The sequence below is a fragment of the Eriocheir sinensis genome, unplaced genomic scaffold (assembly GCF_024679095.1).
Source record: "Eriocheir sinensis breed Jianghai 21 unplaced genomic scaffold, ASM2467909v1 Scaffold266, whole genome shotgun sequence".
Taxonomy (NCBI): domain Eukaryota; kingdom Metazoa; phylum Arthropoda; class Malacostraca; order Decapoda; family Varunidae; genus Eriocheir; species Eriocheir sinensis.
In genome coordinates, this window is record NW_026111572.1 from 465,484 (window position 1) to 490,192 (window position 24,709).

Sequence of the window (24,709 nt, forward strand, 5' to 3'; positions counted from 1 at the left end):
ATCTCCTTTTTGGCCTTTGGAAATCGATGTAAGGGAAGGAATCATCTGAGAATACCAACCTTAGTGTCAGGAAAACTGATCGATGGAACTGTATGGCTGCATTAGGCCCATATTCTCAAGCATTTCTGGGCTTACACACCCATAGGTATTTGGTAAGGCTTTTGTAGAGGTTGTGTTAGTATTTCCATGGGTAGGCCAATGAGTCTAGTTATAGTTTAATTCACAAGGCTTTCGCACCATGACTGAAAAACAATCATGTGAACTCAGCCAATCACCTCCGTGGCCTTGGGAAATATTTGTTGTGAGCCAAAAGGAGGGGAAAGGAAAGAGAAAAAAGGGAAGAGAGGGAGACAGGGAGAAGTAAAGGAAATGTCAAGTAAAGCAAGGCTACAAGGAGGAGAATATAGGAAAGAGGAAGGAGAGAGGAAGGGAAAGAGACGGAAGTGAAAAATAGTTTGAGAATACATGCAGTGGTTTCAGATTACCCTTACCTACTTATAGATCTTGTTTGTTATACCTCCTCCATGCTCACCATCACAGTTAGAGGCCAGTGATGCAGATGGAGTTAACAGTGAAGAATAGTTTGAGAATACGGGCAGTGGTTCCAGATTACCCTTACCCAGCTATAGATCTCATTTGTTATACTTTCTCCATGCTTGCCATCACAGGTCGAGGCCAGTGACGCAGATGAAGGGGCAAACAGTGAAGTGAGATACCGCATGTATGAAGCCAACAGTTCTGAGGCGCTGGAGCTCTTCTCAGTCAACCCCACCACCGGCGAGGTCACCGTGGCACAGACCATCCACAGCCGAGGTAATTCATCCACTTACTCACGGTCATGGGTGAAGAGTCGGAGTTGAGTCGCCAGAGTCGAACCTGAGTCTTAATATTTCCCTAACATGTTCATTTTCCATTTCTACTTTCTCAGTCATCATTTTTCTTTGTAACAGTTTGTATGTCAGTCTTCTGAGTCTTATTATTTCTCTAACTTGTTCATTTTCTATCTCCATTTCTTCTGTGTTATCAGTTTCCTTTGTAACATTTAGTATTTCCTGCTGCCTCAAAACAATTATTCCAACAACCTAAGGACCATATTTTTATACATTTCAGTGCCCAAGCTCACATACTTGACTAGGCTTTCGTAGGATTCCTAGGTGTTTCCATGGATACTAGTGGTAGATTGATGAAGCTTTTATAACTTGGACCTACAAAGCTACTCATTAGAATCCAATTAACCCGTCCGCTGCAATTGGCACAGATTTGGCTTTCACTGGTAGCCTGGTAGCATATACTCCCTGTGGGTAGTAGAGTGTTTGTTTCCCATGTGGTATTGGTATGCTGGATATTCCCTCCCAAGGTGCATTACTTTACATTTTTCTTCATTGAATTGTTGCAGCCACTTTTTGTTCCATTCCTGTAGCTTGGTGATGTCTTCTGGCAGGAAATCTGCAGTCAAGGGGTTAACCTGGTAGCAGCGACGGGCCAAATTTCTGGCTTTACCGTGTAGCAGCGATGGGCCAAATTTGTGCCATGATATAAACCCCCCCAAAATAGATGATACATAAACTGATCACAAATGCATTGATATACATTATGAAATGGTTTGTGTGAGAGATGATTTTTTCTCAATTTTCTCGCTTAGAGGGACCAATAAGAAACATGATCCCCGCTGCTTCCCGGGTTAATCTTTCTCAGCCTTTGGAAATACCTGATGTGAGAGTCAGAAGTGTATAATACTGATCTGAGGCGCCTTACACTTCCTGCTGTCTGCTAATGCTCTGCCAGGCTGTGTCATCTTCGTGCACAAGTACTACATCTACCTCTCCAAAATCACACATGCTTTCTTTATATTCTTTACTGATGCGGGTCCGGAGCGTGTCTGGGTTAGGATAGTTACTACAGCGAGCAGTTTTATATCTTGAGCCGTCTGCTTTACTGTAAAAAAATTGAACTTGGATGCACAAGTGAGTAGCGGGCTTTTTTATTTATTTATTTTTATTTTTATTTTATTTTTTTTTTACCTTGAGCTGCTTTCTCTAATGAAAAAAAAAATAGTTCCACAAGTAGCAGTAAACTTTCATATTTTTTTTTTTATTTTGCTGTCTCCTTTACTCTAAAAAGTGTGAGTTTGGATGCACAAGTGATTATCGTATATAGAGAGACTGTTCCATCAGTTCCATGAGTAGCAGTGAACTCCCAAATTTTTGTATCTTTTCTTGACTTTTTTGTTGAGCTGTTTTCTTTACTCTAAAAAGTGTGAGTTTGGATGCACAAGTGATTATCGTATATAGAGAGACTGTTCCATTAGTTCCATAAGTATCAGTGAACTCCCAAATGTTACAGAAAATGAGGTGTACCAGTTTTTCATCCGTGGCGAGGACAGCGGCTCCCCCCAGCACCACTCCGACGTGCCCGTCACCATCTTCCTGCTGCCCCCTCATGAGAACCCCCCGCACTGCGCCAGGAAGTATGCACAGTTCTTCATCAGGGAGGACGCCCCCATCGGTGAGCACCCACAGCTATCAGTAATATGACACACACACACACACACACACACACACACACACACACATAAAAAAATAAGATAAAATTAAAAAGTCACTGGTAAAATGCATATTATTTAAGAAAATACAAGGAAGGAAACAATATGCACATCACTTGGCACACACACACACACACACACACACACACACACACACACACACACAGGCATTTGATAAGAGACTGATGTGGAAATTAGAAAATAGAGGAGGATTGGGAGAAAAATGACTATGGATGAAAAATTACCTGACAAACAAAGAAATGAGAACCGTGTTGAAAGGTGAGATATCAGAATGGAGAACGGTCACAAGTGACGTTCCACAAGGGTCAGTGTTAGCGAATATTATGTTTTTAATATTTATAGATGATATGCCAGAAAAAGTAAAGAGTTACAAGGGTATGTTTGCAGATGACGCCAAACTGCTTAGAAAAATAAGAGATGAAGATGATGATTGTAATAAACTACAGGAAGATTCCAATGAGATACATGAATGGAGTAAAAAATGGGAAATGAAGTTCAATGAAAAGAATTGTCACACAATGAAAATGGGCAAGAGTAAAAATAGAGCAAGTGGAGTGTGTAGGATGGGAGGGACAATCATCGATACAGTGAAGGAAGAAAAAGACAAGAATTATAATACAAGATACACTGACATCTGAGAAGCACATAAATAAGATATTTGGAGAAACATATGTACCGTATTTCCCACCATATAAGACGCACCGACGTATAAGACACCTATAATTTGGCAAGATATATTAAAAAAAAAAAAAAAAAATTTCCCTGAACTTAATGTGTGTGCAGTATTACATTTGGCCACCTTACTTACAATTATGACTATGATACCGTATGTTGCTTTGTGTCCATCTCTGTGTTCAAAGTGTTCCACTGTTGGGTGAAGAATTACAGTGCTCTTACCCCGAGCAGCTGTGACTTTGAAATGGTAAACAAAAGGGTTGGTTGGTAAATTCACTCACTGCACAGTGTGCAGGCGGTAACTTTCATTGTGCTACTGAAGGAACTAATCACACGGGGATGCTACGTTCGATGGGCCATCTTGGTCTTGATCTTGACTTTCAGGGACTGTATACCTACTTTCAAGTAGAAGTAGATGTTGATTAACCCCTTAATGATGATGATGCCACTGGCATCATATAGTTCTATCAGACATGGGCAACGAGCATGACGCCAGCGCTGGAGAGTTAGAAGCTTTCCAAAATTTGAAGGGCGCGTGTAACTATAGGTCTCTGTCGATGCTGAGTGACTAACTGGCACCTTTTTTGTTCCTGCGATGTCCCCCACCACCATTCCGTGCAAAAAGTAGTCTACAGTTCCTGCCTACACATCATGGCGTCTGTAGAGCAATTCTGTTCCCTCAGCCGTCCTTTTTTGGCGGTCTTCTTTTAGTTTTTACTTGTAGTGTGCGTACTGAGCGTAGTCTTGACACCTCCACTGATTTACGTGATGTTCAAGATGGACCAGTATCTAGTTCAAAGGAGTGGGAGCGGAAGTTGTAATTTTTTGGGAATCATGGAATTCCAGCTAAACGGTCTGTCCAAATAATAATCTGATTTCACAGTTGAATTTTACGGATGATTCTTTACAACTTTTATTCAATGAGATTCATTCCAGAATGAAAAAACTACAAAAATTTACCAAAAATATTTTTCGAGTTTCACTGCAACTTTGGCTCTCCGTAGGCATTAAATTTCCGGGTCAAAGTGGAATGGAAGTGTTGGATAGAAATTATTTAATCGAGACTGAAGGGAGGAGGCAACTAAGAGGACACAGTAAGAAACTGAGAAAGAGGACTTGTTTGAAAGACCTAAAGAAGTTCAGTTTTCCATACAGGAGTGTGGATACATGGAATGGACTTAGCAAAGACGCTGTTGAAGCAAGCAGTGTCCGTAAAATGAAGGAAATTCTGGACAAATATAGAGTGGGAGACAGGACTGACTGAGATTGAGCTCTGGCCATGTATACTACAAATAAGTAAATACAAATAGGTAAATACACACACAGACACATTACAGTACTGGGAAATCATACACTCATTTCCTCAGATAACACATACTAGCACACACATCACAATCTGCACCTCATAACATTCTGGCCCCAGCTAGCCACCTTCTGTATGCTCAAAGTCTTGCCTTGTGTTGGCAGGCAATGTGATCACGTCCCTGTGGATGGCGGGGCCACAGTCAGTGCAGTACCTGATCATGGTGGACGAGGGCATGAAGGCAGCCAGTGAGGAGAGGGAGTCTGGGGGAGTTCAGGGCCCTTCACCGTGACCTCCACTGGCCTGGTGGTGGTGCACAGGGCCCTGGACCATGAGCGGCGACGCACACATCACATCAGCGTCACCAACCGTACACTGACCACGCCGCCCACGGTGGACTACATGACCATCTCTGTGGTGGTGAGTTTATGGCAGGAAGCAGCAAGTTTTGGTCTCTTGTCTGTATTGTTGATTAGGGTTTGGATTATGGGCTGAAATGAGGGTCAATGAAAGACGTTTTAATATATTGGTCTTGAACTGATTGGGTCTTGCTCTGGCATGACCAACAGGTGATGGATGTGAATGATGGCAGAGTGCATGAAGTTTTGATCTCTTATCCTTATGGTTGATTACGGTTTGGATTTTGGGCTGAAATGACAGTCAAAGAAAGACATTTTAATTTATGGATTTTGAATTGGTTGGGTCTTGTTCTGGAATGACCAACAGGTGATGGACGTGAATGACTGCCCTCCACGCTTCTCTGAGTTCGGCTACACAGCCCTGGTGGCCGAGAACAGCGAGGTGGGCACCACCGTCACCATCCTCACGGCCGCTGATGACGATGAAGGAAACCATGGCCAGGTAAATGTTGCCTGTGTCTCCATGTTATTTTCAGTCCATGAAAACATTCCCCAGAATAAATTATTAAATGTCTGCTCTGCTCTCTGCTCTTCCCTCCTCAGATCCAGTACAGCCTCGGCCCCGATGAAAGCGCTGTAGTGAAGTCAACTTTCCGCATTGATCCACACACTGGGACGCTGACCCTGGCGGCCCCGCTGGACCGCGAGACCATGGCCCAGTACTCCTTCACTGTCACTGCCACTGACGGGGGCCCCAAGCCTCTGTCCACCAGCACAAGAGTCACTGTACTGGTCAAGGACTACAACGACAACCCTCCAGTGTTCACCAAAGACACTTACGTCACTGCTGGTGAGGCACTACAAGGGTTTTATAGATAAATGATTGACAGGAAATTGATTTTCTCTGTAATATGTCATTGGCTGTGAAGGTTTTATATATCTACATTGCCAAATTAGTTTTGTTTGACGCCAGTGCCTGAGGACACCGCCACGGGCACGGCGGTGGAGCTCAGCGTGACGGACGCCGACGAGTCTGTGGCCGAACTTGACTTCTTCATCACCGGCGGCGACCCTGACGGCCAATTCCTGGTGCACGCCTCAGGGGAGGTGGGTGGGAGGGATGGTGAGACACAACAACAATGGTGACCTGCCAACAACGAAACTGTTCTTTAATGAGAGAGTCACGTTGCTGTGGTCCATATTCCAGGTGTACGTGGCCGGTGAGCTGGACCGGGAGAGGCACGCCAAGTACACCTCACCGTCACCGTCACCGACGTGAAGTTTACGGCCAACACGACTGTTACTGTGACAGTCATCGACATCAACGGTTGGTGACAGTATAGTCTTGCCTGAAATGATAATGGATAATGTATGGTAATAGGTCATGAATTAAGTAAGCAGAGTGTCTAGCACTTCTGTGACTCACACTGGTGTGCTTCACGACAGACAACGGTCCGGTGTGCAAGGAGCCAATCTACCGTCGGGAGATCTCTGAGGATGCCACCCCAGGCACCCAGGTGGCCTCTGTTGTGTCCTGGTATGCCGATGAAGGCACTGCTGCCTGGAGCCGCTACATTCTCACCGGGGACAGCGCCCACCACTTCAGTATTGACCAGCTGAATGGCCACGTGGCCACAGCCACCCAGCTGGACAGAGAGGCACGGGACCACTACCACCTCACTGTAGGTATTCACACACACACACACACACACACACACAAAAAAAAAGGGGGCTATCAGAAAGCTGGAAAGGATACAGAGAATTGCAACTTAAATGGTCTCAGAACTCTCAAATATGATGTATGAAGACAGATTGAAGGAGATGGACTTGACGACACTGGAACAAAGAAGGGAGAGAGATCTGATCATGCTGTAGGCTATAGGTTGGTAAATAAGTTTGATGAGGTGGATAGAGATGATGATGATGGGAGGCGGTGGCTGAGTCGTCAAAGTAACGGCCTCGTGTTCAGGAGGACGCGAGTTCAATCCCCGCCCGGTGCCACCAAGCTGGGATTTTTCAGCCGCCGCCGAGTGGCTTAAAACTACCCACATGCTGTCCAGAAGACCACCTATCAACCCGGACTCTAGATTCTAGGATCAAAGATGAGCTCTGGGAGGGCAGCATGAGCCAATGCAAGATGGCGCCACTATAAACACTCGCCTGCGCCAGAACGGGCTGGGCCGACCATCAGGACCTACCGGAAAGAAGCCTTGGACCGACCATCAGGATCCACCGGAAGAAGCCTACCGGCGCAATAGGCTGCAATGTAAAAAAAAAAAAAAAAAAAAAAAATCTTCTTAACTGCGAGAATGCAGGGGCTGAGAGGACATAGGGAGAAACTTAATAAAGGAACCTGTTTGAGTGACTTAAAACAAGTATAGTTTTCCACATAGAAGTGTTAACACCTGGAACAGTTTGCGGGGAGAAGTGGTGGAGGCGAACAGTGTCCAACAATTGAAGGGAAGGTTGGATAAATGTAGATATGGAGACGGGACTGTTAGAGCTTAGCTCGGGCCTGGTAGACTACAAATAGGTAAATACACACACACACACACACACACACACACACACACACACACACATAGCAAGAAATTGAGAAAGGAGACTTGTTTGAAAGACATAAAGAAGTACAGTTTTCCATACTGAAGTGTGAATATATATATGAAAGGGACTAAACAAAGACATTGTTGAAGCGGGCAGTGTCCAAAAAATGAAGGAAACGTTGGACAAATATAGATTGGGAGACAGGACTATCCGAGCTTGAGTTCAGGCCCTGTACACTACAAATAGGTAAATACACACACAAACACACACTGGCCTTTCATGGCTCAGTAATAATAGTAATAACAATATTAATACTAGTTGTAGCCAGGTTAGGGTAATGGTGCCTATGATGAGCCCAAAACTCTGGGTGTGACTGTCCAGGTTGTGGTGGAGGACTGGGAGCACAAGGCCTGGCAGTGTGAGGTGGTGGTGGAGGTCCTGGTGACGGACACCAACGACAACCCCCCGTCCTTCTCCCTGGCCACCCACGCCGCCACCCTGCTGGAGGACGCGCCCATCAACACCATCGTCCTCAAGACATCTGCCACGGACCCTGACCTCGGTAAAGGCTTTGTTGTGGCAGGGGATCAGGTCTGGGTGATTCTTTTTTTTTTTTTTTTTTTTTTTTTTTACATCAAGGGAGGCAGCTCAAGGGCAAAAATCTCACTCCCTTTTTCCTTGCTGTTCATGCCCCTCACAAAAGACACGGGTATTAGGGCTTTTATGCTGTTCTGTGAGGCCCATGATCAGTAATGTGTGATAATGATAATGAGAATAATAATGATCATAATAATTAGACTCATAGCACTCGGAGAGTGCACACCTCCACAAAGATCATCTTGAAAATTGGTATGGGCATCAACTGTGACCTTATGCATCATATGGAAGCATTTGTTTCGAAATTTGATGAAATTCTTTTTTTTTTTTAAACTCTGACCTAGGCAAACTTTTTGAGGTCAAAGGTCAAGGTCAAGGCCATCATGTGAAAGCATTTGTTTCGAAATTTGATTTTTTTTTTTATTATTTTTTTTTAACTGACCTTGAGCAAACTTTTTGAGGTCAAGGTCAAAGGTCAAGATCAAGGCCGTTCAAGGTGCATCTTTCCATGCGCTAAAATATGAACCAAGTCTGAAGTCTGTGATGAGGAGAACTGTTAAGTTATGGCCAAAAATATGTAAATCTGACATTTTGTGTGACCTTGACCTTGACCTTTGACATAAAAAAATTAATGGGTTCTATTCTGGATGGACACGAAGCTTCCCTGAAAAATTGGTTGAAATATCCACAAAATTGTGCACAGGAGACTGTAACCTTGACCATGACCTTTGACAAAAAATTTAATGGTTTCTATTCTGGATGGACACGAAACTTCCCTGAAAAATTGGTTGAGATATCCACAAAATTGTGTACAGGAGACTGCTCACAAACAAACAAACAAACAAACATACCGACCGGACTGAAAGTTTAACCTCCTCCCAACTTCGTTGGCGGAGGTAATAATAATAAGAAGAACGTTTCCTCTGTACCCCCAGGCATCAATCGACAGCTGCTGTACAACTTTGTGGACTCAGCGGAGGGCCACTTCACCATTGACGAGATGGAGGGTGTGGTCAGCCTGGCCCGGCCCCTGGACCGTGAGACAAGGGACTCCTACAGCCTGACAGTGTGCGCCGTGGACCAGGGAAGCCCACCGCTGTCATCCACCACGCAGCTCATCGTCACAGTCTCAGGTTTGTGACGTGCCGCTGCCCTGCACTGCCCTCCCAAAGTGTCTTGTGGGGCATAAGTAGGTACCAGTGGAGGTGCATGGGCCATTAGAGACACACTTATTACAAAAATCTGTCATGCACAAACTAGTACCCAAAACAGAACAAATCTATCAAAAAATACTAAGAAGTTTAGGATATTTTTTTTGTCTCTAACCCTGTAGCTGCAGGGATCATGTTTCTTATAGGCCGCTCTAAGCAAAATAAAGAGAAAAATCATCACTCATGCAAATCATTATATTATATATATCAACCCATTTGTGATCAGTTTATGCATCCTCTATTTTTGGGGTTTATATCAAGACAAAAATTTGCCCTGTCGCTGGTACGCGGTAAACCATAAGCTTGGCCCGTCGCTGCTACCGAGCTAATGGAGCATGCGTCTACATTGGTTCTCATGTCCTAAGCCTTGCTAGTTTAAGACAAGAGTGGATTCCAACAGAGGATCAGATTTATGCTGAAATCCATGTTTTATATTACCCAATTTACTCAAACAGGTTTTCCTAATCATCATCATCATTTCGTTTAAAGTCCGTTTTCACTCTTCATGAGTGGTTGGGCGGTTTATGGCTCATAAATCAAGCCATTTTCAGTTTTTGGCGCAAGATTTTCTGGGTGCATGCCCTTGCACACCCAACCACTTATTTTAAATGGTGGCCCAAGCCTTTGCCTGAACGAAACAGGCAAACCCTACAAGGCAGCAGGAGCAGGGGCTATGAAGTTTACCACCCGCTATTTCACCTGTAGCTGGAACTGGATGGCCATTGACTCTAATAAACATGAGTTCATCTGCCCTTAGAATGGTCTTGATTTTAATCCACCTGGGGGTCCAGCACACCCTCCTCACTGGTCCAAAACAAAACCAGCGGGGTTGCCGGTTTAGCCGCTGACTACCCGACCCTGCGGCTGGTTGTACTGTGTTACATGTTACCAGTAGCAGAGCACTACCTTAACTGCCCTGACCAGACAGACAGATTTTCCTAATGGTAGTCTCTATCCATAAGTCACGATTGAGAAGATATGTTTAAAGGAACCATTCCAACATGCCCTCGTTAGATTGACCATTGAGTCCTCACAATATAAAGTGTCCTGCCAACAGTAATCAACAGCAATCAGAGTTTACTTGCATGAAAAAAAATAGTTGCTTTGATGTTTAAAAATTTCAAGGAATAATCAATTCTTCAAACTTAGTCTCACTGATATCATTTGGAAGGCCAAGTTTATTTGTATTTTAGATAATGAGTCCATCCTCCATATATTTTTGAGCCTCTGTCCCGTATATCTGCATTATGATCTCTTCTTGTACGAGAATGCTTCAAAGCAAGGCTGTGAGCTCCGTCCCCCACAGATGTGAATGATAATTAGTTATGTGAGGGGTTGCTCCTACCTACACTCAGAATACTGCACTTCCCTACATTGAACTCCATCTGCCATTTATCCGCCCAGTCATACAATCTGTTGAGTTCACCCTGGAGAATACTAGCGTCCTGATCCGACTCAATTACTCTACCGATCTTGGTGTCATCTGCAAACTTACTGACATCACTACTAATTCCTGTATCTAAGTCACTGATATCAATAATAAACAAAAGTGGACCTAATACCGAGCCTTGTGGGACCCCACTCGTAACACATCCCCAGTCAGATCTTTTACCATTGACTGAATTGTTAACTAAACATTTAAGTGAGTCTTTAACATATAGCGCAACTCACTGAACTGCCACACACTACTGGCGACCCACCAGCGTCACGTATCCTGCCTAACAATTCTCTAAAACGCCTGAGAATGTCCTCGCTTGGCACACGATCTATCATGGTGCTTGTAGATTAGCTCTCTAACCATTGGGTCACATTTCAGGATATAATGTGCTGTGCCACCGGCAGCAGGCTTACTAAAAATTTTCTCAATTTTCTCCTCAACTTGTGGAATCGAGTGTAGGAACTCATTTTTTTTAAGCAGTGTCTCAATTATCTTATCCCCAGTCTCCTCCTTGTGCACATTACGATCTTTGGCCTCAGTTTTCCCACACTTTTAGTCCTGACTTTCTCCACAGATTGCAATTTTTGGGCTGCCTCATTCCTCGTATCCTCATCATCAAAGTTCATTATAATATTACCTCCAATAGTAAATCTTGAATCAGTAATCTGAATGCCATGTAATGCTTCAGAAACTTCACTTTTCAACTCTGTAGCCTTTTTATCTTGTTCCGAGGCCTTGACAACAAGTAAATTCTTCTTAACTTTCCTCTTACGTTTGGTGACCTCAGCCCAAGTTGCATCTGCTGACTCCACATGTTCAGCCCGCTGCAATACGTCCGCCACATCCTGCGCCACCTCCCCAGCTCCTCCTTCACGCTGACCGCTCGTGACTCAACTCCTTGTTTCACTTCTGATATTTCCTTAGATAATTCCAGCTAGAATTTTTCCATTTTTTCCACAATTTTGGTAGCCAGAGATGCTTTATGAAGACATGGGTTGCAAATCCAATTTACTTTAGATATATTTTCCGATTTAATTCCAGACAGATGAGCACACTTCACATGACACCACTTAGGGCACAGACAGCACCCTATCCACTTATCACCTGTGGGATCCGCACAAACGTAACAGAACTCCACCGAGTTCTTGGCTCGGCCAGCCATGTCGATTCAGCGTTTTCGCGAGCAAGGCGCAGCACCTCGACCTGCGCGGCGACTCACTACTCACACCTAACCTATGTGCAACCTGATGTGTAGGAAAAATCTATGCCCACTGTGCTTATGTGAAAATATAACCCGACCCTGCCTTGTGGAGAGCGGCGGGTCAGTTTGGGCGTTGTGTGATGCACCGCGGCAGAATGGTGGAAATGATAGGCGCGCCCCTAAACCCTTTGATCCTGGACCTGATAAAAGTGACCCATTCAACCGGCTCCCAGAGTTGAATCGGAGGGAGGGTGGAGGAGTGGAGTCAGCTGCATTTGTGGCTTTCTTCGCCCCTCTGCCCACAACATTCTCTGCCTCTAGGGGACATGGAGCCTTAAGTAGACTAGCCTGGGATTATCCTGTGTAGCATAAGTCAGGCTCCATCTTGATTCTCAGCCTCTAAGGGACAGGAAACTTTAAGAAGACTCCCCTTGGGTTATCCTATGTAGAATTAGTCATGCCCCATCTTGATTCTTAGCCCCTAGGGACGGGAGGCTTTAAGAAGACTGCCCTGGGGTTATCCTTTATAGAGTTAGTCAGGCGCTATCTTGAATGTGCCGTGCAGTTTATATTTTCACGTAAGCACAGTGGGCATAGATTTTTTTTTCAGCTCAGGTTAGAATGGCAAAGATATGGACTGAGAAATTGGGTCTCTCATTAGAAGTTCAGTTCATGAAATGTTAAAAATGAGAGAGATGTTTGACCTGGAGGAGAAGGTGACATGAGTGAAGGTTGGAACACACACACACACACACACACACACACACACACACACACACACAGAGCGGACTTTATTTTGTTGTTGTTGTGTTTTTTTGTTTTTTACTCTGAACTGCCTCTCTTGCTGTAACACACACACACACACACACACACACACACACACACACACACACACACACACACAGAGCGGACTTTATTTTGTTGTTGTTGTATTTTTTTGTTTTTGTTTTTTACTCTTTAACTGCCTCTCTTGCTGTAAACACACACACACACACACACACACACACACACACGCACACGTCACGCACACACACACACACACACACACACACACACACACACAGTACCCTCCCACCATCCTACCTTTTAACCAATCCTCCGTCAGGTCTTCGTGGAGGTCGAGGACGTGAACGACCACATGCCCCAGACGGAGGAGCCCGCCTACCACTCCTACGTGGCCGAGAACCTGCCGCCGGACACCTCCGTCATAGCGCTGCGGGCCTCGGACGGCGACCTGGCGCCCTCCAACATCTCCTTCGCCATCACCAAAGGTAACCAACTGGCGCGCTTCAAGATACACCCGCAGACAGGTAAGGAAGGGGGAACTTGTTTATCTTTGTTTACATCCGTGGACGCAAAAGTCAAGTGCAAACAGAAACAGACCCCCCAAACATCACCAAAGGGAACCAACCAGCACGCTTCAAGATACGCCAGCGGACAGGTAAGGAAGGGAGCAGGCTGTTTTAATTTTATTAATATCCGAGAGAAACAAAGCGTTTTCAACTATTACAAATGCATTTTCACGTCGAATGAGGTAAGGAAATATAGGTGTAAAGAAATGATTGAAGTAAGAACATTGCACTTCCAATGAATAGCTTATCAGTGTCAGTTCGGTGCGGAAGAAAAAAAAACTTGCAGTGGAAACAGAAACAGGGGAAAGCAAAGACCGCAAAACCTCACCAAAGGGAGCCAATTACTCCGCTTCAAGATACCCCCGCAAACAGGTTAGTAAGGGCCAGCCTGTTTATTCTTGTTTACATCCGAGGAAGCAATTTAAGGGCAAACAAAATATAAACAGGGGAAGAAAAGTCTGCAAAACATTACCAAAGTGAACCCATTAGCGCGCTTCAAGATACACCCGCAGACAGGCAAGGAAAGAGCAACCTGTCTATTTCTGTGTACACTCTTAACAAAAAGTTTTCGAACACCTTGGCACGATGGATGTGAAAAGAATCGATTGCAACTAGTCGCCTCGGAATAGTTGGCACCCTGGTTGTGATGACGCATCTGAATCCATTATTGTATATGATACGCCTCGATCCTGTGTTGATGGCCGCAGTAAGTCATGCGCTAGTTAGTTTCAGTGGAGACCCCACAAGACCGGCGCAATCATTATTCTTCTTCACACTGAAGGCCTGAAAAGCTTATGCTTATATAAAGGCTGGCCTCTAACAATACATACAACAACATATGTAACTGTACCTAATAGGCTATTAATAAATGTTTCAAATGTTTCAAATGCTTCAGTAATCTCCAAACAGCACGGCGGATTGGTGTGTCCATCTCTACTGTATCACTATGGGGCAACAGGTATTTGGAAACAGGCTCCACTAGTGACACGCCTCGAAGCTTCGAAGCAGACTTAACAGATAATCGGCGCAGGCGGTGCATACACTCATTATTAAACCAATACCTCCCATCCTTATATATCTTACACTTAACCAAGGTGTCGCAGTATGTGGTTTACGTATTGATTTTGGCAGATATTTTAATTTTACATACTTTTACTGGCAGTTATACTCAAACTACCACCTGGAATTATCATTCCCTCATTTGAATAGGAATGACGTCAGCCACAGCATTTAAACTGACTGATAACGTCCTGAAGCGGAATGGGTTACAACTGTTTTTTTTATCCTCACGACAGCCTCAAAAAAATTGTCAATAATTTCTGTAACGCAATGACGACCTAATGTCAGTGACCCGGTGCTAAATTAGTTAATACCAGAATGCCGTCATCCTACAGACGATAAAACGCACTGGTGGCGAGGAATTATCACCGCAACATATAACCAATTATAAAAATACGGTTAAGCTATAGTCACACTGACCCTACGACCTGCTAACGACCACCTGCGACCCCAAAAGGCTGCGAATCACACCCACCGCTCCCCGACCACATAGGTGGCAAAGTAGTCGTGCGACCGAACGGCTACCGGCGGTCGTTTAGTGTCCGTCTAGTGGCCGTCCAGTGGGTGGCCGGACGGCGACCATGGTAAGATTCACACCTTGACCTCGCACCTTTAGTCAGGCCAAGACGCCCCCCATACGCAGACCGGTGACCGACAGGCAAGGACCAGTACGCGTCCTGTCGCAATGAGGACGGCGACCTCCCTTAACGACCTGCTGCTGACGTGTTACAGTATATTATATTATCACCCAGTTATATTACACATTTCTCATTCTTATTTCTAATGAAAGAAATTAAAGTATTCTGTGCTTCACTGCAGCAAAGGACGGATATTTGTGAGGCGCCCCCCCCACCCCCTATATGCCGCAGACATGCAAAAAATGCTCCAAGCAATCTTGGTTTAACCTGTTGTTAGTATATATGTTGCATTATATTCGTTCTAAAGCATTTCCATCACCCTGGGCAGAGCAGGAGATGAAATTAACAATTCTTTTTTAAATGGATAAAAGCCATTAGCTCTACAGACTCTCACTGTTACTGCTATGCACATCAAATCCTGCAGTAATTTATTTTGGTTAGGCAGAGGTGACCCATACACATTTGGCCGTGTGCTTGACCCGTGGAGCAGGTTGAGTCGGGACGGAGCTTGGGGGGGCTGAGGGGCGTGGGACGTCACTGCTCAGGAATGTACCTCATTTCCGGGCAAGGGTGGTTTGACCTACCACCGGTCGCCGCACATCTCGCCGTGTGGTGGAAGGCCAGACGTCGACCACGGCCAGTGACAGATGAAAAGTGGACGGCGACCATCAGCGACCTCCTACTATCTGACGGCAACCAGACGGCGTCCGCTGCCATCCGGTCGCCGTTCAACAGTTAATGGTCACCTGTCGGCCACCGGTGGCGGTCCGCTTGCCGTCCAGACGCAGTCCATTCGGCCACCGGACGGCAACCTTTTTTACGACCGGTTCGACTCCACCCTTTATATCTCCATGGGAGAGAGGGAGGGAGTGGATTGAAGCAGGGAGTGGAGAAAGGTAAGGAATGCAGGGAGTGGACCTCTCGACTCCTGCCTCCTCCACCTCTCTCTCCAGATGGCAGTGCTCGGAAGTATTATCACGTCACAGCAATACTAAATGAACTTAAACATCTAAATATAAATATATAAATTACCGTGGACAAGACAACAACAAAACATATATGTCCCCAAACTAATACTGTCGGGAGCTAGAGCTACAAGTGAAGCAGCTCATGAAATATATAATCAGTCACCTCCTGACATCAAAGAAACGAAAAACGTGCTCCATTTTAAATTAAAGTTTATAATAATATTACCTAATACATAATTAACCTCACTGTGTATTTGCAAAGTGTAGTTGAAATGTGTGTGTGTGTGTGTGTGTGTGTGTGTGTGTGTGTGTGTGTGTGTGTGTGTCTATATCTGTATATATATATCTATATATTTATATATATATATATATATATATATATATATATATATATATATATATATGTGTGTGTGTGTGTGTGTGTATGTGTGTGTGTGTGTCGGGGGGGGGGGGGCAGTAACCACTCCTAGTCAACGGAAAGAATCCGGCTTAAGCGGGGCTCTAACCGCCGCCTGTTTGGCCGTGAAGCCTTGCAGCGCGGCGCTCTAACCGATTGAGCTACCGGAGTGTGTGTGTGTGTGTGTGTGTGTGTGTGTGTGTGTGTGTGTGTGTGTGTGTGTGTGTGTGTTATGGACCCCAAAATAAGGAGGATAGTGATGTGGGTGTTCGTTGATTGTCATTATAATATATAGACCGGCCAGGAGCCTTCAGGTGACATGACAACATAAGCTGCTTCCGCCGGAGACAGGTCAGTTGAATCTGGACAGGTCAGGAGTACTCAGGTAACAATACAGCATCAGATGAGGTCTCGGGAATCAGGTCATGTCATTATGTAGCTACAAATGCTGGGGTAGACTGTAATACTGGGGTAGACCGCACGCTGAAGTAGCACCTAATATTCTGTAGAACTATATATATGATTCTAATTACGTACCTTACAATATGTCCGAGTAATTGTAACAATAACCACGTTCAGTGGAAATAAATTATTGTTAGTAGTAGTAGTCGTAGTAGTGTAGTGCGGCGACGGCCTGATGAACGAGCAGCCCATAACCCACTTAGCCAGTGGGGTACCTCTTTGGCCGACTCGGTAAGGAGTGGCTCTCCCGTCACGCTGGTCGCGGGTTCAATCCCAGGCAGCCGGGGAATACCCTGATCTTGATTAATTTCTCGTGTGTTTCGATACACGCAGAAGGACGCGTGGGACCGAGAGAGTAATAGAAAAAAGAGAATAGAAAATCTCGTCATTAAAGTAGTAGTAGTAGTAGTAATAATAATAATATTATTATTCTCTCCCCATAATGATAATATGGGGCATATGAATACCTCAGCTGTAAACAGGTCTCAGGAACAGCTTGTCTACTATAATAATTTCATACTGCAGAAACCCAGATGGATTGTGATCCGACGTGACAAACACCTGGCACATGACAGGTCAGGTTCCAGTGAGACAAGCAGGGAGTGGAGGGAGGCAGGGAATGGAGGGAGGCAGGGAGTGAAGAAAGATAGGGAATGGAGGAAGTAGACCTCCCCATTCTCTCTCTCTCTCTCTCTCTCTCTCTCTCTCTCTCTCTCTCTCTCTCTCTCTCTCTCGTTAATGACATTGAGGCAAAAACAAACTAAATAAATCACCGAGTTTGTATACTACAACAATGAAGGCAAGCAAGGTGTGTGTGTGTGTGTGTGTGTGTGTGTGTGTGTGTGTGTGTGTGTGTGTGTGTGTTGCATTTGCCTTCAAACCAACTTGGACACAGTATAATTGTACAATTTTATGAGGTAAGCGAGGATAAAGGCTATTGAAGCAATGTAGATATTTAAAGGTTTAATACAATGAAAAAGAACATGTATACAAAACAATAAATGGAACATGACACATTTACATAGAACGACGGCTTGAGTGTTCGGGTGTGTTGAGCTCGCTGCTGTTCCTGTATTGGTTCCTGTGGTCGGGCTGCCGTAGCGATTGATGATCCATGATTTCTGTCAAACCAGACAGATTCAACCCCCCATAAGGGGTCGATGTAACTCCCTGCCAGGAAGTTGTAGGCCACCGTGGTTGTGGTGTTCCTGGGTAATACGTCGTCATAGGGGGGTGTTGTGGTCGTACTGGCGGATGTGGCTGCTACTGCTGCTGTGGTTAAGGCTGGACAGGTTGCTGTAGGGCGTTCCCTTCGAAGCATTGCAGGAGAAGCGTCATGGCCTCCTTCATGGAAAGTCTCCACGATGTTTCACTCAGCCCTTTAGCCTCGATGCCCAACCAATGGCAAAAGGCTGCCCTGGAGTTGGCACTCAAGTTCAGGGCCGAGTCCAACGTTTGTGCCATGTCCGGGCTGGCGGACATTCTGGTGGCCACCTTGAGAAGGGCTTCGTCCAGACGCCTTGCAATACTCACTGACTGGAGCTGACGCATTCAGGAGCTGGTGGAAGCCGGGCTTGGGGGGGCGTTCAACACCGGCACTGCAGTCACTGTCGCTGTCCTCCTCAGGTGGTTCCTCCGTCGATATAATCCATCCAAGTTGGCGACTTTCCGCTCTCACGCCGACGTGAGACTCGTCGTCGTCAGGGTTGATTTCTTCGTGTTGGGAGACAATATGAACTTCTAAGTCCTCTGCCTCGTCCGCATCCATTTCCTGGGCACCATCTAGGAGTGAACAATCTTCCACTTCCTCCTGAGGCTGCAGTTGATGTACCCTTTTCATTGTTGACAGTAGGTATACGAGTGGCAGAAGCCGTTGCGGTGGGCAGATGGAGGCAAGAGGTGTTGAGAGAGGCTGGTCACTGGTAGTCGGATGCTGGAGCGAATGCTGAACTTCGACTGGAGCGCCGTCCTTTTATTACGGTCGCTCCGCCCACAATGACCTGACTTCGTTTAGTCTCCTCCAGTCGTTGAGAGCGGTGGCGGTCCGCCCTCAGCCCAGACGCAGGCAGCAGCCAATAGGTCGGGGAGGAGGCGCCAACCATGCGGCCATTAGACCGCCACTTATAGATAGCCACCGTGTGGCGATTGGACGGCGTCCATTTGCCGTCCAGCCTACCACCGGTCGCCGCACAACTCGCTGTCTTGTGGGAGACCGGACGCCGACCACGGCCAATGACAGATACAAAGTGGACGGCGAACATCGGCGACCACCTACTACCCGACGGCAACCAGACGGCGTCCTCTCGCCATCAGGTCGCCATTCACCAGTTAACCGCCATCTGTTGGCCACCGGTGGCAGTCCGCTTGCCGTCTAGACGCAGTCCATTCGGCCACCGGACGGTAACCTTTTTTTCACCATACACCACAGCATATTAACAATACATTATCGAGATCAAGCGACAAGACTTATCAGTGCGCATGTAATACTGAGCCATTGGCATCTCCCTCCTTCCCACAGAGCATGTGTACACAGGGCTACCACTCGTTAACACAGGGAGAGGTGTTTCTAAATTCTTCGTCCGTGTATCTCAGAATGCATGGTGCTTAAAGCGTTCGAGAACTTTCTGTGGAGAGTGTTCATCTCAGGAAAGAAAATTTAAGGGCAAACAAATATAAAACAAGGAAATAAAAAGCCCGCAAAACATCACCGAAGGGAACCAATTACCTCGCTCCAAGATACACGCGCAGACAGGCAAGGAAGGAGCAACCTCTTTATTTCTATGTACCACAACTCAGGAAGGAAAAGTTAAGGGCAAACAAATATAAAACAAGGGAAAATGAAGACCGTAAAACCTCACCGAAGGAAACCAATTGCCTCGCTTCAAGATACTTCCCCAGACAGGTAAGGAAGGGCCAACCTGTCAATTTCTGTGGAACCACACCGGAGGAAAGAAAAGTTAAGGGCAAACAAATAAAAAACAAGGGAAAATGAAGACCGGAAAGCCTCACCGAAGGGAACCAACCACCTCGCTTCAAAGATACACCCGCAGACAGGCAAAGAAGTAGCAGAATGTTTATTTCTGTGTACATCTGAGGAAGAAAAAGTTCAGGGCAAACAAATATAAAACAAGGAAAAAAAAAAAGCCTGCAAACCTACTGCTCCCAAGAATGTGATTGAGAGTTCCAAAAGGTTTCTCAGAAGGGGTTGAAGAGGTGTCTTGATACTCTCCTGTCAAAGAGTTCAAGTCATTCCAGACACTCGTGTATTGCTGCTGAGTGTGTGTGTGTGTGTGTGTGTGTGTGTGTGTGTGTGTGTGTGTGTGTGTGTCATCTATAGGTGTTGACCGCTGCACTTCTCATTATTAGTTCTTATGAGTGAAGTAATGAAAAATGACTCGAATTGTGTTATAATCGTCAATTAATTATCTCTCAGAGAGTAAAGCCATCACAGTTACTGCCTTTCATATAGTAATAATAATGTAATTTCTTGTGTAGTAGAGCGTGGACTCTCACAAACCTGCCGTGATAATGTCAGTAAGTGAGTAGTTTTTACCTCACTCGTACTAACATTCGCAGCGAGGAAAAAAAGCTTCAAAGGGATCCATAATTACCGCGGCATTCTCTTTGTAAACAAGGCCAACGTGTGCTGCTCGGCGGGGGTGGGACACAAAAACCTACAAGCGTATTAAAACAAAGAGCCACGAATTATATTATTGCATCACGCACCGCTCTGAATAGTGACAAAAAACTCTAAATACATACACGGTAAGTCTATCTTGTTGGCGGGAAAGAAAACCCTACTTCACAAAAACCTACATGCATATTATGAGAGCCAAGAATTTAGTATTGCATCACGCGCCGCTCTGAATAATGACAAACAGATCTAAATACATACACGGTAAGTCTATCTTGTTGGCGCCAGGCGGGAAACAAAAGCCTACACGCGTATTATGAAAAGAGACACGAATTATAGTATTGCATCACGCGCCGCTCTGAATAACGACAAAAAGATCTAAATACTACCGCGGCATCTCTTTATGAACAAGGCTAATATGTGCTACGTGGTGTGTGCTGGGAAACCAAACCCTTCAACCCTATTTAAAAAGAGACACGAATTATAGTACTGCATCACGCGACGCCCTGAATAACGACAAAAAGATCTAAATACTACCGCGGCATCTCTTTATGAACAACCAAACCCTTCAACCCTATTTAAAAAGAGACACGAATTATAGTACTGCATCACGCGACGCCCTGAATAATGACATTATTATTATTATTATTATTATTATTATTATTATTATTATTATTATTATTATTATTATTATTCCACACACCATTTATTCTTATTATTACCCTTTGTAGTGGTAGTAGTAGTAGTAGTAGTAGTAGTAGTAGTAGTAGTAGTAGTAGTAGTAGTAGTAGTAGTAGTAGTAGTAGTAGTAGTAGTAGTAATAACAGTAATAGTAGTAATAGTTGTAGTAGTAGTAGTAGTGGTAGTAATAGTAGTAATAGTAGTTGTAGTAGTAGTAGTAGTAGTAGTAGTGGTATCATTACACACACACACACACACACACACACACACACACACACACACACACGCACGATAACTTGGCCCCCTTGCCTTCCCCGCCACTGACACTCACACCCTCTCCCCCAGGCGCCCTCACAACCCTGGTACCGCTGGACAGGGAGGAACAGGCGGAGTACGAGCTGTGGGTGCGGGTGAGCGACGGCCAGCTGTCCTCCGTCATCTCGGTCTTCATCACCGTGAGCGACGTCAACGACAACCCGCCCGAGTTCCTGGAGCCGCTCTACCGCGTCACCGTCCCCGCCCGCAGCAAGACCAAGAAACGGGAGGCGCTCTTCAGGGTAAGTGGCCCCCTGCTTGAAGGCTTACACGCTCTTTATCTCTCATCATAAACAGTCTCAAAGTGAATGTGGGGAAGTATTTAGAGCCCGCATTCTTATACTCTCTCTTCTCTCATCTCAAACAGTTTCTCACGCCATTTTGGGAGTTTGAAAGTAAACGTAGGGAAGTATTTAGGTAAGTGGCCCCCTGCTTGAAGGCTTACACGCTCTTCTCTTATCATAATAGAGTCTCACCTCCGACTTCAGGAGTTTGAAAGTGAATGTGGGGGCACCGTTGCCAGATTATCGTACTCAGAGCCTCGTATTTACCGGTTTCTGAGCCATAGCTTTTGCCAAAAAACACCAATATAATCAACCATTTTAACGATAACTATATATGAAGGCAGTTGTTGGGGTCGAGGAGGCAGTTTTGGGGTCGGAAAACGGCAAACATAGGAAGCTGAGTACGACAATCTGGCGACGTTGTACAGTGGGGGAAGTATTTAGGGCCCGGAAGGCTTTCACTCTCTTTTCTCGTCATAAACAGTCTCAAAGTGAATGTGGGCAAGTATTTAGGGCCCGGAAGGCTTTCACTCTTTTCTCGTCATAAACAGTCTCAAAGTGAATGTGGGCAAGTATTTAGGGCCCGGAAGGCTTTCACTCTTTTCTCATCATAAACAGTCTCAAAAGTGAATGTGGGCAAGTATTTAGGGCCCGGAAGGCTTTCACTCTTTTCTCGTCATAAACAGTCTCAAAAGTGAATGTGGGGAAGTATTTAGGGCCCGGAAGGCTTTCACTCTTTTCTCGTCATAAACAGTCTCAAAAGTGAATGTGGGGAAGTATTTAGGGCCCGGAAGGCTTTCACTCTCTTTTCTCGTCATAAACAGTCTCAAAAGTTAATGTGTGGAAGTATTTAGGGCCCGGAAGGCTTTCACTCTCTTCTCGTCATAAACAGTCTCAAAAGTGAATGTGGGCAAGTATTTAGGGCCAGGAAGGCTTTCACTCTTTTCTCGTCATAAACAGTCTCAAAAGTGAATGTGGGCAAGTATTTAGGGCCCGGAAGGCTTTCACTCTCTTTTCTCGTCATAAACAGTCTCAAAAGTGGATGTGGCCAAGTATTTAGGGCCCGGAAGGCTTTCACTCTTTTCTCGTCATAAACAGTCTCAAAAGTGGATGTGGGGAAGTATTTAGGGCCCGGAAGGCTTTCACTCTTTTCTCGTCATAAACAGTCTCAAAAGTGAATGTGGGCAAGTATTTAGGGCCCGGAAGGCTTTCACTCTCTTTTCTCGTCATAAACAGTCTCAAAAGTGGATGTGGGCAAGTATTTAGGGCCCGGAAGGCTCTCACTCTCTTTTCTCGTCATAAACAGTCTCAAAAGTGAATGTGGGCAAGTATTTAGGGCCCGGAAGGCTTTCACTCTCTTTTCTCGTCATAAACAGTCTCAAAAGTGAATGTGGGGAAGTATTTAGGGCCCAGACTCTCACATGCTCTCTTTCTCTCGTTACAAACAGTCTCTTACGCCATCTTTGGGAGCCTGAAAGTGAAAGTGGAGAAATATTTAAGGACGCAGCCCCCTGGTTGAAGGTTTGCACTCTCTCTTCTCCCATCACAAACAGTCTCTGCCATCTTCGCGAGTTTGAAAGTGAATGTGGAGTCGTATTTGTGGCCCAGAAAATAGGTTTGATAGATTTTTTAAAGCACTGAATGGAGGACGTTGGGGTGTATTTTTTATGAGTGGTGTGAACGTAGCAGTTAATATGAATAAGGACAGAACCACAGAAACATTAAATACTTAGATACGTAAGAATAGAAACATACATAGATAGATAGAGATATAAGTAGAGAGAAAGATACAGAGACAGTTAGATCCGAGTCTATATATCAATCACATAACAAAACAATCAGATCACAAGCTCCCAATCAACGTAGCTATACTTAACAAAACTCGAGATTCACAAAGCCACGAAGAACCTCTAGAAAAGACCACAGCCACAACACTATAGTCTGTTCACTTAAGTCCGACCCAAGCTGACAACATAAACCTAAGCGTGTTTGCAAGCTGAGTGCTGATTGGCTACTGCTATGGCTTCTAAGTTTTCTTTAACCTTTGTTTGTGTTTATCTCACGCAGCACTTTATGATAATCTGCACTGTGCTTACGAACACGCTTAGGTTTATGTTGTCAGCTTGGGTCAGACTTAAGTGAACAGACTATACCTGGCTGGCTACGAGGGCTCCGCTAGTTAAAGGTCCAAATTCCTAAACGCATCGGGTTCCCATTGCCACTATTTCCCAAGGCCAGAGAGAAGATTAACCGGGTCTTCATGAGTGTTTTTGGAGGTCTGGTAGTTAAAGGTCCAAATTCCTAAACGCATTGGGTTCCCATTGCCACTATTTCCCAAGGCCAGAGAAGATTAACTGGTCTTCATGAGTGTTTTGGAGGTCTGGTAGTTAAAGGTCCAAATTCCTAAACGCATCGGGTTCCCATTGCCACTATTTCCCAAGGCCACAGAGAAGATTAACCGGGTCTTCATGAGTGTTTTTGGAGGTCTGGTAGTTAAAGGTCCAAATTCCTAAACGCATCGGGCCACCATTACTACTATTTCCCAAGGCCACAGAAAAGTATAGCTGGTTTTCATGAGTGTTTTTGAAGGTCTCCGTAGTTAAAGGTCCAAATTCCTAAACGTATCGGGCTTCCATTGCCACTATTTCCCAAGGCTATAGAGAAGATTAACCAGATTTTCATTGGTGTTTCTGAAGGTCTTATAGTTAAAGGTCTATATTCTTAAACGTATCGGGCTACTATTGTCACTATATCCCAAGGCCACAGAGAAGATTAACCTGGTCTTCATGAGTGTTTTTGAAGGTCTCCGGTAGTTAAAGGTCCAAATCCACCTATCCACTATCCTATCCACTCGACACAATCTTCCAAACAACTATCCCCTATTCTTTGACAACACCCAGTTATCACCTTCTTCAACACTAAACATTCTCGGTCTATCCTTAACTCAAAATCTTAACTGGAAACTTCATATCTCATCTCTTACTAAATCAGCTTCCTCTAGGCTGGGCGTTCTGTACCGTCTCCGCCA

At 45.0% G+C, this 24,709-nt stretch overlaps 2 protein-coding genes across 3 annotated transcripts; both read left to right on the plus strand.

Annotated features, from left to right (window-relative positions):
* The first annotated feature begins 686 nt into the window (after nt 1-686).
* LOC126991380 (protocadherin gamma-C4-like) lies at nt 687-5,816 on the plus strand. Of its 2 annotated transcripts, XR_007745455.1 has the most exons (5): nt 687-813; nt 2,344-2,505; nt 4,706-4,961; nt 5,268-5,402; nt 5,504-5,816. XR_007745455.1 is itself a non-coding variant. In XM_050850132.1 (3 exons), the coding sequence occupies exons 1-3, from the start codon at nt 720-722 to the stop codon at nt 4,831-4,833; spliced, it is 384 nt and encodes a 127-aa protein (XP_050706089.1). In that variant the 5' UTR covers nt 687-719; the 3' UTR covers nt 4,834-5,259. The 2 variants fall into 2 exon arrangements, 1 of the variants encoding a protein (XP_050706089.1); XM_050850132.1 differs by lacking the exons at nt 5,268-5,402; nt 5,504-5,816 and having other exon boundaries at nt 4,706-5,259.
* On the plus strand, nt 5,271-22,118 carry LOC126991376 (protocadherin Fat 1-like). The gene is made up of 9 exons (XM_050850129.1): nt 5,271-5,402; nt 5,504-5,750; nt 5,874-6,023; nt 6,126-6,227; nt 6,347-6,582; nt 7,826-8,006; nt 8,977-9,174; nt 12,997-13,162; nt 21,428-22,118. The coding sequence occupies exons 1-9, from the start codon at nt 5,271-5,273 to the stop codon at nt 21,657-21,659; spliced, it is 1,644 nt and encodes a 547-aa protein (XP_050706086.1). The 3' UTR covers nt 21,660-22,118.
* The last annotated feature ends 2,591 nt before the right edge of the window (nt 22,119-24,709 follow it).